The 15,534-nt window shown below is 60.4% G+C and overlaps 1 protein-coding gene across 2 annotated transcripts in view; it reads left to right on the top strand.

The window, feature by feature from the left end:
- The first annotated feature begins 7,304 nt into the window (after positions 1-7,304).
- CDH4 (cadherin 4) overlaps positions 7,305-15,534 on the top strand; it is a 507,046-nt gene continuing 498,816 nt past the window's right edge. The window contains exons 1-2 of one of the 2 annotated variants that reach the window (XM_072735456.1): positions 7,305-7,617; positions 9,900-10,011. In XM_072735456.1, coding sequence (XP_072591557.1) covers positions 7,555-7,617; positions 9,900-10,011 — 175 coding nt within the window. In that variant the 5' untranslated portion in view covers positions 7,305-7,554. Of the gene's footprint in view, positions 7,618-9,126; positions 9,240-9,899; positions 10,012-15,534 lie in introns of those variants that run through there. The other variant, XM_072735457.1, reaches the window with a different exon arrangement.

Below are 15,534 nucleotides of genomic sequence, written 5' to 3'. Positions count from 1 at the left end.
GCTGCACCCGTCAGAGCAAGCCACGTCCCTCTCAGAGCCTCGATGAAATGCGGTTGTGGCGAGTGGGCCCGGGTCCGCACTTGTGAGTCTAGAGTCCACGTGATCCTCCCAGCAAGCAGCTACCAAGTGCTCCAGGCTCGCACCTTCAGCTGGAGACCTTCCCAGGGACCCGGGGCCTGCCTTCCGCAGCACGAGGCACGAGGCCTGTGGCACCCACTGGGCTCTCCTGAGCCCTCCCCCCGCCTCCTCCATGTCCCGGCACCTGCCTCCACTCTTGCATCTGGGACTCACCTCTCCTGCAGCCAAAGACCCAGGCCTAGGCCATTTGCTACAGCAGGAACCTTGTTCCTGGGAATCAATTCTACAGGTTTTAGCTTGACGGCCGGGTCGCCTGTGGAGTAGACTGGGCGGCCACGTAGCATGCCCACTTCCGTCTTCAGGGCCCTCCTTCCCACACGCAGCGCCCAGCAGCCTTGAGGCCCCTGCCAGCTGTCCTGAGAATCCCGCTCTCGTGCCCCACCCGGACAGGTGACATCACCGCCACTGTGACCTCCTGCCACATGTCCCTCCATCAAACCAGACGTGTGTTTGCCCAACGCACATTGGGAAAGATACAAAAAATGAAGTCACAATAGGACACCCAAGATGGGAGTGTTTGGAAGTGGTTTAATGCCTTAACCGCTGGTGTGCATTCTAAGTCACCTGGGGAATGCTGAGAACACAATTGCTCAGGCCCTGATATTTGCTGAACCTGAATCTACGCGGCTGGGCTGGGGTCCAAGAATCCCTATTTTTAAGATGTTTGTCAGGTGGTCCTGTTGCACAGCTAAAGTTTGAGAATCCCTGCCTTATCCCAAAGAAGGCAATCTCTAACGGGGGCGGGGGGGGGGTGTCATATTTTTAGGCAGGTGGCTTCATCCATCTGCCTCTGAGTCTTCTTTCCCATTACAGCGTCAGCCTCAGACCCAGAAAGCAGAAGGAGGCTGGGCTCGGAGGGCACCCCGAGGGCTTGCTTCTTGAAGACAGGCCGGCGTCTCTGGCCCCCACGCTCAGCAGAGTGCCGAGCTTCGGCCTCCACTGCACATCTGCCCCCCGCACCCCCGCAGCCTTCATGAGGCTGGAGCTCCAGCCACTCCCAGTGCTCTGGGACCGCGTCCTGGAGAAGGGGATCAGCGCTAATCCCCCACAGTTTGATAACACCACAGGCTAAGCGTAACTTGAAAGGATCCAGGCAGCCCCTCAGCAGGTGCAAGCGTCTCCCCCAGGGGCCCCCAGGGGGGCTAAAGCCCAGCGCAGTGTCCCAGCCACAGGTAAAACCCGCATTCACCTGCTTTCCATTTCCCTGGTCTCTGTTGCTCTGCTTACATCCTTTCCTGCTCTCCCTCCCTTAAATCTAATATCATCTATTTTACTCTATAAACTGTTTTCATCGCCCTCCTTGCAGACCCCTGCCCCGCCTTCCGAGCATCCTTGGTCCCACTGGAGCAGCCTCCTCTGGCCCCAGTGCTCCTGTTCCTGCCCTTGGAGATTAAGAGCAAAGGAAGAGAAGCCACCGGCGGGTGTGGGCAAGGAAGGGTTCAGGTGGGCAGAGCGTTGCAGGGCGAGGTGGAGTTTCAGAGACCCGCCTCGTGTCCTGCCCGCTTTCCTGTTCATCTGCTCGGTGCTGGGCCTGGTGCCCCGAGGGAGAGCGAGCAGTGGGTCGGTAGAGCTGTCCCTGCCCCATGCAGATGTTAGATGAGCCAAGAAGCAGAGTGACAGGTGTGAAAGGTCCTGGCTGAGTGGGAGGTGGGTGAGCAGCCTCGTGGGGGGTCTGGTGGGGCCTCTCTCATCAGGAGCCTGCATGCTGAGCCGCAGTCAGCCAAGCAAAGACCTGGGGATAGAATGTTTGGAACAGCAAGTGCGGAGACCCAGATGCAGGAAGCAGCTGAGGAGCAAGGCCAATGGGGGTGGGATGGTGGCGTCTCGGTGGGGGCCAGATGGCGTAGATCCTTGTGGGCCATCATCGAGGTCCAAGAGGGTCCAACCTGAGGGCTTGAAGCAGAGGCATGATGTCACATTCTCTGATTCATATTTCTAATGGGCCTGGTTTGCGGGGAGAACAGAGGGGGGGAGGTGGCTGTAGGGGTCCAGGTGGGAGATGAGGGGCTTCAGACCCCAGGGGGAGGGAAGTATTTGCATATGCAATATGCTTTGCTAGAAGAACCAACAGAAAAAGAAAAAAACAAAGTAAACGGATAAAAAGATCACTTCTCTGCTCCCATCCTGATGCTATGGGGACACAGGGCACCCGTGATACAGATGGACACAGCTCCAGCCTGGGCGAGGAGGTCCCAGGGAGCAGGGGCACAGGGCACCGCCACGTTCCTGGGACCGGGGGCCCGTGCACCCCCCCGAGACGCGCTAACAGGGTGCCCTGGCGCTCTCCTGCTGACATTTCCTCATCGGCCCGCGCCAGCCGAGGTCACCCTGACCTCTTTCCTCCCTCTGTCAGCTGCTTCTAAGAACCAGCCAACGACAAGTCGGACATCATGCAAGGTCGTGAGTGAGCACTCTGTTATTGGCGTCCTTGTGACATGTGTCCCTGCTCCCAACACGGGGGCTCCCCCTCCTTGTAAAGCAGACAGGAAACAAATGAGCGAAGCAGCAACGCAGAACAAGAAACCCCTGGGATCCGAGGCGGCCCATCTCCTCCTTCTGGTGCCAAAATGCGTCTTCTTTCTCCAGTGGGTCCTAGGCCCTGGGTAGTCACCCGGCTGCCCTGTGCTTTTCTCGATCCTTCTGAGCTGCACCTCCTGCTTTATACAACACCTCCCCTTTATACAAAGGGCCCACCTGAACCCTTGCCCACACCCACCAGCGGCTTCTCTTCCCTTTGCTCTTAATCTCCAAGGCCAGGAGCAGGAGCACTGGGGCCAGAGGAGGCTGCTCCAGCGGGACCAAGCTGGGGACAGGATGCTCGGAAGGCAGGGCAGGGGTCTGCAAGGAGGGCGATGAAAACAGTTTATAGAGTAAAATAGATGATATTAGATTTAAGGGAGGGAGAGCAGGAAAGGGGGGACGTTGGAAGTGTAAGCAGAGCAACAGAGACCAGGGAAATGGAAAGCGTCCAAGTCCCTGCCTCCCACCCCAGTCCCGGAGGAGCAGCACCTGAGAACATAGAACCATAGCAGAGCCTTGGCTTCCTCCAAACACGTGGGCGTGGCCAGGCTCTTTGGGGTGCTGGCCCAGGTAAGGGTGTGGGCCTGGACCCAGGCAGCCCGGGATCTGGGAGGAGCGTTGGAGTGCAGCCCAGAGGGCCGTAAGCTGCCCTGAGAGCCATCACTGTGGCCACAGCTCTGCCCACCCATCCCCCGGACATGGGGCTCCCGGCTCTGCAAACAGGGGCGCATGTGCTGTGCCCCCGCCAATAGGGCTCTCAGAGTGTCCAGGGGCAGGTGCAAGGCAGCGTGATGGCGTGAAGACAGAGGTGGGCAGGACATTCTAGGGCCGCCAGACCAGGCCGCTGCCCCTGAAGCAAGGGAGGCATGAGCACCCCGATAGAGGACCACCCCATCCCATGCAAAGGCAGCGGGTGTCCTGGCGGGGGCGGGGGCGGACACACAGGAGCTGGGAGGGATACACGTGCACCTGCTGGGATCAGAGGTCAGGCTCCCCGGGGGCTGGGTGTGGGGGGTGGGCCTGCCCCCTGGGTCTCTGCACCGGAGTCTGGAGGTGGCCCCCCGGCCCCCCGCCAGGCTGCCTTGTGCACCGGCACTGCGTCCCCCCCCCCCCCCCCGGGCCCGTCTTCTGTCCGCAGGAAACACCCCCTTCTTCCTACACGGCCATGACGAGATAAGGATCAGAAGAGCTTTAAGGCAGGGCCTGCCCCATAGTAATATCAGCAAATGTTAAAAAGGGAACAATGATATTGTGGAAAACAAAAGCAGTCGTTCAGCTTCATGGCTGAGCATCACTGGAACTGAAGGCAGAGAAATACTTGTGCTGGCCTCTCTCTCTCTCTCTCTCTCTCTCTCTCTCTCTCTCTCTCTCTCTCGCTTTTTCCTTCAAGATTGTTCTCTGCTCCACACAAGAAGGGTTCCTTTGAGCTGGGTGTCAGGATGATTTTTTTTCACTTCTGCTTTGCCTTGAATATCTTCGACTGCCCACAAAGATTCCGCTACGTTCTAGGAAGACACCTTTTACTAACATCTCCTTGCTTTCTTTACAAAACAGCTTTTATCTAACACTGAAGTGTCTAAAACGTAATGATGAGTGGGGAAAGCAAATTAACATCAGCTGAAAAGGCAGGGAAACGTAGCCCCGACACCAGCATGTGATTTGCTTCTAGAGATGAGCCCCTTCCCAGACTCACCTCTGCGAGCGGGAGAAGCCGGAAGTCGACCGCGCTCGACAAACATCTGCGGACCACTTACAGTCAACAGTTTACAGGTGTCGAGAGGAACAGCTACTCACATGCTACCCTCCCAAAAGAGTTTTCTTAATCTCTCTTAGAAACAAAAGCACACTCTCCTCTAGTGCTCTTTATCTAGCAGGCGGAGAGCACAACTCCTCCTCCAGGTGGGCTGGAGCCCGGGGAGGCTGGGCAGAGCAGGGCTGGCTGGGGTCCTCCCTCCAGCCCGTGCCTGCGTCGGGGTCTGACCCACATCTCATGCTGATTCCCAGGCCCTGCCCCCCAGAGGTCCAGATTCAGTAGATCCAAGGCAGGGGCCAGGAAGGAGCATTTTTATGAAGCTCTCGGGAGCTGCTTATTAGCTACAGGATAGACCAATCGTTCTCAAACGCTAGCATCTACCCAAGAGGTTGTTAAGAGGCCAGGTCCCAGGCCCTAGATCCCAAAGCCGCCCCCCCCCCGCCCATCATCAGGTCTCAGGTGGCGCTCAGGAATCTGAATTTCTTGGGAGCCTCTTTAGGATTCTGCAGCAGACGATGTGAGGACAGAGGTAGAGTGGAAGGAGAGGCGGTTCACACGCAGATCCCCATACTGTAGTAGGTCTGGGGTGTGGCCCAACGTTCTGCATTTTAAACAAACTCCCAAGGGGTGTCGATGCTGCGGGTTTGGGGTCGTATATCACGCGACCTAGCTGCAGACCATCTTTTGCACTCCGCTGCTATGTATTTCAGATCATATTTCTGCTTCCTCTCCAAATGCATCCTCACTGCTTCGTTCACAGCAAGCGTGATAAACCAATGCTCCCTACTGGACTTGCCTCAGTTACTGCAGTGCTTCTGAAACCACACTCCTGAAAATGTGCGTTCCCATAAGACATCAGACACTGTGTCAAAAGGCTTCCTCCAGCAAACGAGTTTGGGAAGTGCTACCTGCCAGGGTGGCCGGGGGCCTGGGTGAAAGAAAGGCCGGCCCTGCAGGCCGAGCCGGGGCCTGCTGTCTGCAGAGCTCCCCTCGCTGAGCTGAGCAATGTGGATGTTAACAGAGCCCACTCATGGAGTGAGGACGCCTCTGTGAGTTCATTTACCCAAAGCTCCTGCATCTGTGCCTGGCTCAAGGCTGGACGTTCTCAGAACGCATGTAGCCTGTCTGGAAGTCACGCTGCGCTTCCATAGCCTCCAGACTCTGAGGCACTCAACCGTCTGAGACGGGGAGATGTGTCATCCAGCGTTCGGGCCTCAGGACCCCCACCCGACGCCACCATTTTTGTTGTTCAACTTGCCACGCGTGTTTGCGCTCCAGCGGGTTATGGAGCACAGTAGAGCAAATGCTGAGTTCTGGAACACGTCCCCTAGGAACAGTTTCACTATGCTCTGGCCTTCTGAAGACAAAGGCAGGTCCCAGCAATGGACAGTTGAGGACGGCCTGTGTGAGCTCCCCAGACAGTGATGGATACACCGAGTAAGGGGGCGGGAAGCAGCGGGGGTCTTTCAGAGGTGTGAGCTCAGGGCTGAGGAATGCAGTCCCCCCCTCCGCCCCCCCTTCCCCCGGTGTGGATTTCGGGTGGATTTGTCCCTGAAACCTCACTGGCTACGCAGGACCTCTGTGCAAGTGTGAACATGATGAGCCCGGCACATTTGGCCATGTAAACCTGTAACCTGTTACTCTCCTACCAGGTCAGGAATGTCCCCCGATGCAGGGTGAGGGGTGGCAGGCTGCTGCAGATGTGCGGTTCTGTTTACTAGTCGCACACGCTTGCTCTCCGGACGAGAAGCCGCACGACACCGCACGGGGTTGCATATAGATCTCACCGCGCTCTTCCTGGCTTCCTATCAGATGCCCTGAGGTCCAAGGCAGCTGGGGAGCTAACCTGCAGACCACCCTGCCCAGGTGGCCGGGGGCTGGGGGGGGGGGGAAGCAAAGCCCTTGGGCAGGTCTTCTGCCCTCCCGCCCAACTTGACTCTGACCTTGGAGCCCAACACTCGCACTCGATCCTCTTCCCCCTCCTTTGCAGAGCGTTTCTTAAACCAGAACTAATGTATTCTGGACACAGAGCTCCTCCAACCCGAGACAAAGAAATTTCAAATATCTGAGCAAACAACATCACTTTTTCCTAAATCTCCGAGCCGAAAGGAAACGTGCAAACACATTTACTCACTTTCCAGGCTGTACATATTTTTCAATTGATGATCCCTTAAGGAAGTGCGTCCCCCCCTCCACACCCCCATCCACCCACCCACCCACCCACCCACCCAGTTCAGAAATCACCCAAGCAGAGCAAATGGAGCCGGGGCCTGGGCAGCCTGGCGCTGACATTCCTGACAGCTCTTCTGTCGGGGAGGGGGGTGGATAATTTCTTCCTTTTCTTTCCCGGGGGGCCTCTATTTCTTTCTTGGCTCCTCTCTTGGCCTAAGTGTGAGCGCATCTGATGCACGAACGGGGATCAGTGGGGTCCCCGGCCCCGCGGGGTGCGCCCCGGCCCCGACTGCGCAGGGAGGGGGGGTCTGCACGGGGACCTCCCGCGGGGCCGGCCTCCGGGGCTGAGTCCGGGCGGGCGCCCACCGTGCGCGCAAGGCCTGGCTCCCGGGGCGCAGGGGGCGGTGCGGGGACACCCGAGCGCAGGGAGCAGGAGGGGGCGCCCCCGCCGAGGGCGCGCGCGAGGTTGGCCCGAGCAGGGGGTCCCCATCCAGAGGGGGCGCACGGGGCGCGGGGCGGGGCCTCCCTCCTCGCGCGCGTCCCGCCCGGGTGGGGGCGCGGGGCGCGGGGCGCGGGGCGCGGGGCGCGGGGGCTGCGCGGCGCCTTTAAGCCCGCGTCAGGCCGAGCGAGCGCAGGGGCCGGGCTCGGGGCGGGGCCTCGGCGGGGCGGCCGCGCGGCTTCACCTGCAGCTCGGAGCGCGCGGAGACAGCGCGGGCGGCGGCGAGGCCCGCGGACGCACCGGCCCGAGGAGCGCGCCGCCGGCCCCTTGGCCTGGCTCCCGGAGCCGGGCGGCGACCTCGGGGCGCGGGGCTGCAGGCGCGGGGCCCGGCGGGCGGCGGCGGCCTCGGGGCGGCGCGATCGGCGGCGGCGGCGGCTGCGGGCGCGGGAGCGGGAGCGGGATCCCGGCTGCGGGCTGCGGGCTGCGGGCTGCGGGCTGCGGGCTGCGGGCTCCGGGCGGGCGCGGCGGGAAGATGACGGCGGGCCCCGGCGCGCTCCTCCTGCTGCTCTCGCTCTCGCTCTCCGGCGCGCTCCGGGTAAGTTGCCGCCCCGCGTCCCGGCCGCTCGGAAGCCCGGGGCCGGCGGGGCGCGCTCTCCCAGGGGCTCCCCGGCCGCCCCCGCCGCGGGCGCCGCCGCCTCCGGAGGGACCGGGGCCGCCGGCGGGGGCGGGGCGGGGCGGGGCGGGGCGCGGGCCGGGACCGCCGAGCATCCCCGGGCCGGCTCGCAGCCCCCGCCCGCAGCCCGCCCCCCCCCCCCCCCGCGCCGCCCGGCTGCCCGCTGCTGGAGCCGCTGCGCCCTCCGCCGCCGGGAGCCGCGAGCTTCGGACTTGGCGAGCCCAGCGCGGGCCGGGCTGCGGGGCTGCGGGCGGGGGCTGCGGGCGGGGGCCGGCCTGGGTGCCCCGGGGAGGCCGCCGAGCCCCTGCGCGGCCCGAGCTGGCTGGACCGCGGCGAGGGGCGACCCCCCGGCGGGGAGCCGGGCCCGGGCGGGGGCGGGCGGGGGCGGGCGGGGGCGCCGGGACTTGCGGGAACCCCCTCTCGTGGCCGCTCGGCCTCGCTGCTCCTCCGGGCAGCGCCGCTGGAACCGCGGAGGGAACCGAGCGCGGCGCCCCGGGCCGGCTGCAGGCTGCGGGGCGCTCCGGCGGCGCTGGCCGCTCCCCCGGGGCCGAAACTTTGCGGGGCGAGTCCGGCTGCGGGGCCGCGGGCGCGCGTCCTGCCCGGATCCCGAGCAGCGGCGCCGCGGGGGGACCGTCCCGGAGCGCGCCCTGCCCCGGGCCCTGCCCCGCGCCCTGCCCCGGCCCCCCCTCCCCGCGCCCTGCCCCAGCCCCCCCGGACCCTCCAGGGACCCCCCTCCCCGCGCTCCCCCGGACCTTCCCAGGGACCCCCCTCCCCGAGCCCTGCCCCGCGCCCCCCCGGACCTTCCAGGGACCCCCCTCCCCGCGCCCTGCCCTGCGCCCTGCCCCGCGCCCCCCCGGACCTTCCAGGGACCCCCCTCCCCGCGCTCCCCCGGACCTTCCCAGGGACCCCCCTCCCCGCGCCCTGCCCAGAGCCCCCCCGGACCTTCCAGGGAATCCCCCTCCCCGTGCCCCCCCGGGACCCCCCACCCCCCGGGACCCCCGGCCTCGGAGAGCGGAGTCCGGGCTGCGTCCCCGCCCCGCGCGCGCCGCCGGGGAGCCCTCCCGGGATGCGCGGCCGCCTGGCTCGGCGTCTCTCCCCGCGGGCCTGCGGCGGGCGGTCCCCTGGACGGTTGCCCACCCCGAGGCCGAGCCGGGGCGGCCCCTTGCGCCGGGCGGCACCCCAGGGCTCCCCAGGACAGGCGCACACCCACCCCCCCCCTGGGTTGCCCGCGGGGCTGCAGGCCGGCTCCGGCTCCGAGGGCGGACCAGCTCAGCCCGGCGGCGGTGGGAGGACGGAGGCTGGAGCCCCATCTTCAGGAAACCCGTGTCCTTGCCAGGCGCTGAGCCGCTGCCGCCCCTGGAGCACCTCCCTTCTTGCCCTGGCCCCTCCTCCCTCCCTGGGGACCCACAGAGAGGACGGAAGCCCGCCCGCCCTGTGCACCCTGTGCACCCAGAGCCCAGCTCGGAGCCCCCAGGGTGCCCTGGCAGCACCTCCCTCCTGTCTGTGGCTTCCCTGGCGGCCTGGCGGTGCTCCTCGCTCCTCAGGTGTGGCCCCACCAGAGAGGCCATCCCCACCCGCAGCCAGGACCCAGGGCCAGTGCAGCGGTGCCCTCTTATCCCCCCGGGGCTTCCATCTCCCCAGAGCCTCCAGCGAGGCTGGGTCAGAAGGTCAAGTGCGCCCTGGTGCTGTGTCACCTGCCCTTGTCGCTCCTGTCACCTCATCCCATCACCCGGGCATCTCCTCACATCCCCTTGTCACAGGAGGGTGAGTGTAGGACAGGAGGTGTTTGCAGAGCGAGAGGCCACGTTCACACAAGTTGTACGGCTGCGCGTTGTGACAGCTGTCCTGGGTCACCGGGAGTTCCCGACGCTCCCTGGCTGTGCCCGGTCCATTGGTTACACTTGACTGCGGGTGTGTGTGCGTGTGTGTGTGTGTGTGTGTGAGGGAGAGCACCCGGGGCGTGCAGGGTGTGGCACTGCCCCCGGCTTCGGGCATTCACGGGGCCTGGGGCACTGCTGAACCAGGTGAGGCCATGAGAGCTCAGGAGCAGCAGAGCAGCTGGTTGGGTGGCGGCTGTGGCTCCGGTGTTTGTGTCACAGCCAGAGGCAAGACCCGGCCTGCAGCAGCCCCTAGTAAACATGGGTTTTTGGATTAAATTGTGTCAACTTCACATTTGTTCCAACCTCTTTTCTTTCTGTTCTCAGGCCCATAATGGGGATCTTACAGCCAGAGAGACCTGCAAGGCCGGATTCTCCGAAGAAGACTACACGGCATTAATCTCGGAGAATATTCTGGAAGGAGAGAGGCTACTCAAAGGTAGGGGGCCGCGGCGGGCGGGGAGAAATGGCACACGGTACTCTGGACAGGGGAGACGTTTCCAGGAACAGGCGAGGCGGGGCTCTTTGCAAAATGATGGCCGTGAGGTCAATGAGATGCGGATCTGTGGACCTCGAAGGCATGTTTGCATCACAGGTGAATGATTCAGAGGGGCTGTCATTTTTGAGTGAGGTGAATCATTTCCTGGGCAACAAATTGGAATTCGGATGTAACGTCACCCAAATAATGTGCAGGGAGAGACTTTCTTGCTAAGTATTTTTATGTATGAAATTCTGGATTCTTAAATTATCCCTGCTTTGAAATGCATGATAAAGCAGACGATGTTGTTGGAAATGCGGTAAATAAGCCCACAGACGTTCTGTTCACAAATGTGGCATTCATTTTCATTACTGCCCCACTGACAACACGAAAACACACATGCAGGAGGGAACTACCAATTAGCTTTATCGTAATTGTAGGATTATATCCACGTTTGTGATGGGAACGTCAGAGGCAGCCTCAAAAGTCAAGTGACAGTAGATCATTCTGCATGTTGATCTGTTTCCCTTCCGAGACAAACTAATTAAACTTTCCATTTGCTTGGGAGGGGAAATAAATCAGCTCTTCCTTCTGAGGATTCCAAATCCTACCACGAGCACGGTGGCTGTGCGCCTTCCCAGAAGTAGCAGCTTTTAGCTGATTTCCGAGTGATGGAGGGAACAAAGTTTGGATAAAGCTTCGGAGCTAAATTTCAGCACTTGCGACTAAATAGTCCTCGTACCGCTGACTTTCTCCCCAGTTTTGTGTTTTAGGGAATCTAGGATTTTCCCCCAAGAGCTGACAGCAGCTTCTTTGGCGGTATGTGTGTGTGTGTGTGTGTGTGTGTAACACACACACACACACATCATGATGTGATTTCCAGATCCTCTTCCTTGGGGATGGAGCTTGTTGACTTCTCTTGTTTGTTCTTGGTTCTATAAATCAGGATTTTGACTTGGTATTTAGTGCAGCTTTTCTTATTTGTTTTCTGCATTGACTGCTTAAGGGTATGACACTAGTGAATCTTTCATTGATTACCAAAAAAGTTAAAAAAAAAAAAAAAAAAAAAAAAAACAGCAGTTGACCAGAAGCAGGAGGGGTGTGTTGCATGAGTCGTCATATATGGCGAGAGTTTTCAGGAGATGCTCGGTGAATTGCACCGTGCATGTCATTTTAGAGGATCTCTCAGGATGTGTTAGCCTGCCTGGCATACCTGTGTGCTCAGGGAAGGCCTAGAAGATTCTTCTATACTCAGTGTGTTGTACTGTTGCACAGAGCAGGGGACGCAGTGCGGCACCCTTGCTTGCTTGTCTGGAAGCTGGCATCCTGCGCCTCTCTGGGTACGAGCTACACTTGTGAAGACCTTGGATTATCAATTTTACTCAGAAATGTAAGAAAAAGTGTCTCTATTCCAGGAATGACAAGTGCTACCGACTGTGGAAGAGAATAGCAGGTTCTCGTACCTTTTATGATGAGATGTGGGATTTCTAACGGACGTCTGGTCTCCCACCTGGCGGGGGTGTGGGTCCAGGTGGCACTGGCCGCTCTGCTCTTGGCCAGGGTTGTGGGGAGGTCTCGATCGCTGGCTGAACGTTGGCCTGCCCCATGAGCCCAGACGGCATTGACCCAGTGTGGGGTGAAAAGGGTGAACTCAGACTTGGGGTTGCATGACCCATTTTCTGGGCACTTATACCTGAGATGATGCCCAGCCCAGGTTGAGGGGAGCATCGCAGGAGTCTCCCAAGCATTGGGACCCTGCTCGTCCCCTCCTCTGGGGTGGGCTAGAGCCGCATTGCTTCTCCTGCACCTGCGGGCCCACCCACCTCCCCGCACACACACAGCTTTTGGAGACAAAGATGTTTTACATCTTAGACGTAATTTTACACATGTGAAAACAAAAGCCAACGCTGACACACGCTGAAACCAGAGCAGGTAAAAAAAAAATCCCCCTTCTTGTGTACAAACTCTGCGAACCACAAGACCACGGTGAAGATGTGCACGTCCACAACAAAAGCCGCGACATTTCTGTTATTCTGGTAGGAATCAACTTAAATAGATAATGACTATTTATAATTGACTTTTTTCCCACAGAGAGAGCTTAACCTTAATTTGACAAGTGCGGCTCCACAGAGTCACCGTTTTATTATAAGTACCCCAAAAGCCATTAACGACTGCTTGGTGGCTCCTTCGCCCGAGTCCGCTTACCAGCCGCCCCAAACATCCAGATTCCAGAAGGAGTGATTTGTTACCCAGTAATTAACTTATTTATGATAAATGGATGGAAGAAATGTCGTGGCATTTTGTTTTATGTCTAAATGAAAAGCATTTGCATTCTAAAAAATTTCATGCTAATTAGGCTTAAAATAGTTCTCCCCAACAGGGTGGCACATGCGAACCTTCCGCGCAGTGACGCGGGCCGCCCGCTGGCGAGCCGTAGCGTTCCCAGATCCCCTCCACGCTGTGCCTCCCGTGTGTGCTCTTCCTGGCCGGCAGGTGAATGTGCTCACGTCCTCTTCGTCTTGTTTTCAGGGTAATTCGCTTACGGCCATGATCTCTGGTGCGTGGTAATATCCAAAGGAGGATGGCTAAGCCGTTTTCCTTAGGCCAAGATGGAACGTTCTGTGAGCCATAGTTTAGCGTGGGGCAGTTGCTGAGCTGGTGTCTTTTTCTCAGCTTTGTTAATAATTAACGGTCAGCCCGGCAGCTGATGCAGTGACCTGCATTGCTCTCTTGTGGCGGGCAGAGTTCTGGAAAACCCAGACCAGCTTCGCTGCAAACCCTCCCCCTGCCAAGGATGGGAGAGCGGTAGGCTGTGCAGTGGGTGCCCAGGCCGCGTGGGTCCCAGCTCCCCCCGGGGGCCCGGAGAGGAGGTGGCGTGTGAGTAGAAATGTCTGCTGGGGGCAGGACAGAGTGGGGTCTGGGCGTCACCTGAGGGAGGTGACCTCGACTGATAAGAGAGGAGCATTGTCTCTGATGATGACGGCTTCAGAAGAGCCCCCATGCTGCGTTCGCTGCGGGCCCTCGGGTGCACCCCCAGCCACGCTGCTCCCTCCTCGGGGAACTTTTGTTCTCTGGGCGATCATCCCTCTTACCTTAAACCCTAAGGCTCATGAGGGCAGCAGCTCCCGCACGCTGCTCTACTATTTTAGATCATTTCAGGATGCGCTCAGCTGACAGGATAAAACCCGATCACCAGGATCTTAATGAAAGGGGGTCAGTTTTTCTCACCTGACAGTGAAGCACGAGATGGTGGCGGGGGCGTGGCTGAGACCGCTCCTGAGCGCCAGCATCACTTGCCTGGTCTTTATTCTATCCTCCGTCTCTAACTGGTCAGCCCTGTGAATTGCCTCATCGTTGTAAACTGGCTGCCACGGCTCCCGCCCTTGCATTTGAGTTTGGAGCAGCATAAAGGAAGCGCCGTCTGCAGCCCTTCCCTGTATGGGGAAAGCCAGCACTTCCTCAGGATGCTGGCAGTTCTCCTGGGCTAGAACTAGGTCACAGGCGCTCCCTGCCTCCGAGAGGGACGGGGAGGCTGAGAGGCGGGAGCTGCGTTGTCGTATTTGGGTTAGAGCTATTATGATCCGCCACCTGGTCGATGCATCTCCGGGGAGCCAGTAGGATTCCGGTCTGGGGAGGAAGGAGGGAGGCATGGGTGCAGAGGGGATCCGCCGGGCATCTGGCCCCTCAGGCTGCTGCTCCCAGCTCCCTCCTGGAATGCACGGGGGCATGAGTGCCTCATTTGCATACAAGACTCCGCCCCCTGGGGAGGCAGGTGCCAGTGGGGTAAGAATGGCCCGTGGTATGGTGGACGCAGCCCTCTGCGCTCGCAGTGTGGCCTGACCCTGCGCTGCATGGACGGGTCACTGTTGCCGGGGCCGAAGGCGCATCCCCTGGCCACGGGGCACGGGGCTAAACCAGGCCCACCACCCACCCGGCGCCCATCACTGTGTCTAACTCGTTAACTCGCGGTGTGGTCACTGCACAGTGACAATCCCACGTGAAGCCCCGAGTGTGCCGGACAGCGCTGCACGGGCTGCAGGAGCTGCTGGGAATGCTCGGGTAGGTAACACGCTGATGATCAGTGTGGACGAGGCAGGCGCAGTCGGCGGCCCCTCCCAGGTCATCCTCCGTCCTCCCCCTCTTCCTCGCCGTCACGTCTTCTGGGCTGGCCCATCTGGCATAGGCTGAGTCCCGTTTCAGACGCTCACACATCATGTCTGGGGCAACATGGCCCCGTTGTGGTTAGTGGGATCTAATCAGGTTATTTTGTTAGATGAGGCTCCTGGGAAAGATGGTTTTTTTTCTTTCTTCCTGGTAGAGAGGAATCTCTTCTGCTGGTCATGCCTTGTGCCCTTTCCCCTTACCGCTTCCTCCCGCCTGGAAGACAGACGTGATGTCTGAGGCAGAGCAGCCGTCTTGTGACGATGAGAATGGTGCAGCAGGAACTGGATCCTGCTTGAACGACATCCAGATAACCTCTGGGCTCCTTGTCCCCCTAAGCGATAAGAAAAACAAAGCTAAAATGCCACAGTTGAGTTTCTTGTCTGCAGGCCATCGTGACCCCTGACTTGGGAAGCAAGCTCTGTGCACGTCAGCAAGATGTGCCTGTCCTTCCCTCTGGAAGCTCGGAGCACATTCCATCCTCTCACGGGAGCCCGGGTTTTCTCCCCATCCTTTGTTCCGTGGGCCTTGGCCTTTCTCTTGCTTTAGTCCTCTGCTCCTCATGGACTAGAGTCCACGTCCGGGATGGCAAAGTGCGCACTGTGGACACTCGTGTTTGCCGAGCGGAGGAGATAAACAGTCACCGCATCCGAGTCCAGGCCAGAGTGTGGATGAATCATTAACTGTATGAAGCCGGGCTGCATGTCCACCCACCCATCGTGGAGGGTGCGTGCAGGGTCTGCTGGCTCCCTCAGCCGTCCTCCTCCAGGAAGCCAGGAGAGCAGGCCTGGTTGGGACTTTGTCCGCAGGACTGACTGGCCTGGGAAGCCGTGGTCTGTCTGCGCAAGAGGTGGAGGGAGGGGCAGCCGTGCAGGACGGCGCGTTCCCTGCTCTGGAAGCTGGGGGAAGGCTCCCCTTGGGGCGCCACCACCTCCACGGCCTCTCCCGGCAGCCGCCTCTGGGGTCCCCCAGGAGGAGCACCCAGAGCCCGCCATGCAGGCCTCGCTGCAGGCCGTATGCCCCTCTGGCTGTCTTTGGGGCCACCCTTGACTTTTCAGCCTTGCCCCACGCTCATTTTGCCTGGTGGCTGAGGTGGGAGGTTTCTAGCCAGGGATGGCGGCGTCGGGCAGAAGCAGGGTCCGCCTGGGAAGGTGCCGCTGCCCATGTTGTCCCCAGAGCCCCAGCTCAGGCAGAGACAGGGTCCCAGTGGCCAGAAGGAGGCAGACAGCTATAGCCCTGCGGCCCACATGGCCCGAGGTGTGTCAGGCCCCACCCCCTGCATCTTCCCGCTTCTTTCCCGTGTCAGCTGTCACCACCCCAAAA

Source organism: Vulpes vulpes, chromosome 14 (assembly GCF_048418805.1).
Source record: "Vulpes vulpes isolate BD-2025 chromosome 14, VulVul3, whole genome shotgun sequence".
NCBI classification, from domain to species: domain Eukaryota; kingdom Metazoa; phylum Chordata; class Mammalia; order Carnivora; family Canidae; genus Vulpes; species Vulpes vulpes.
Note: the sequence above shows the minus strand (reverse complement) of the source record. Positions and strands in the feature narration are given on the sequence as shown.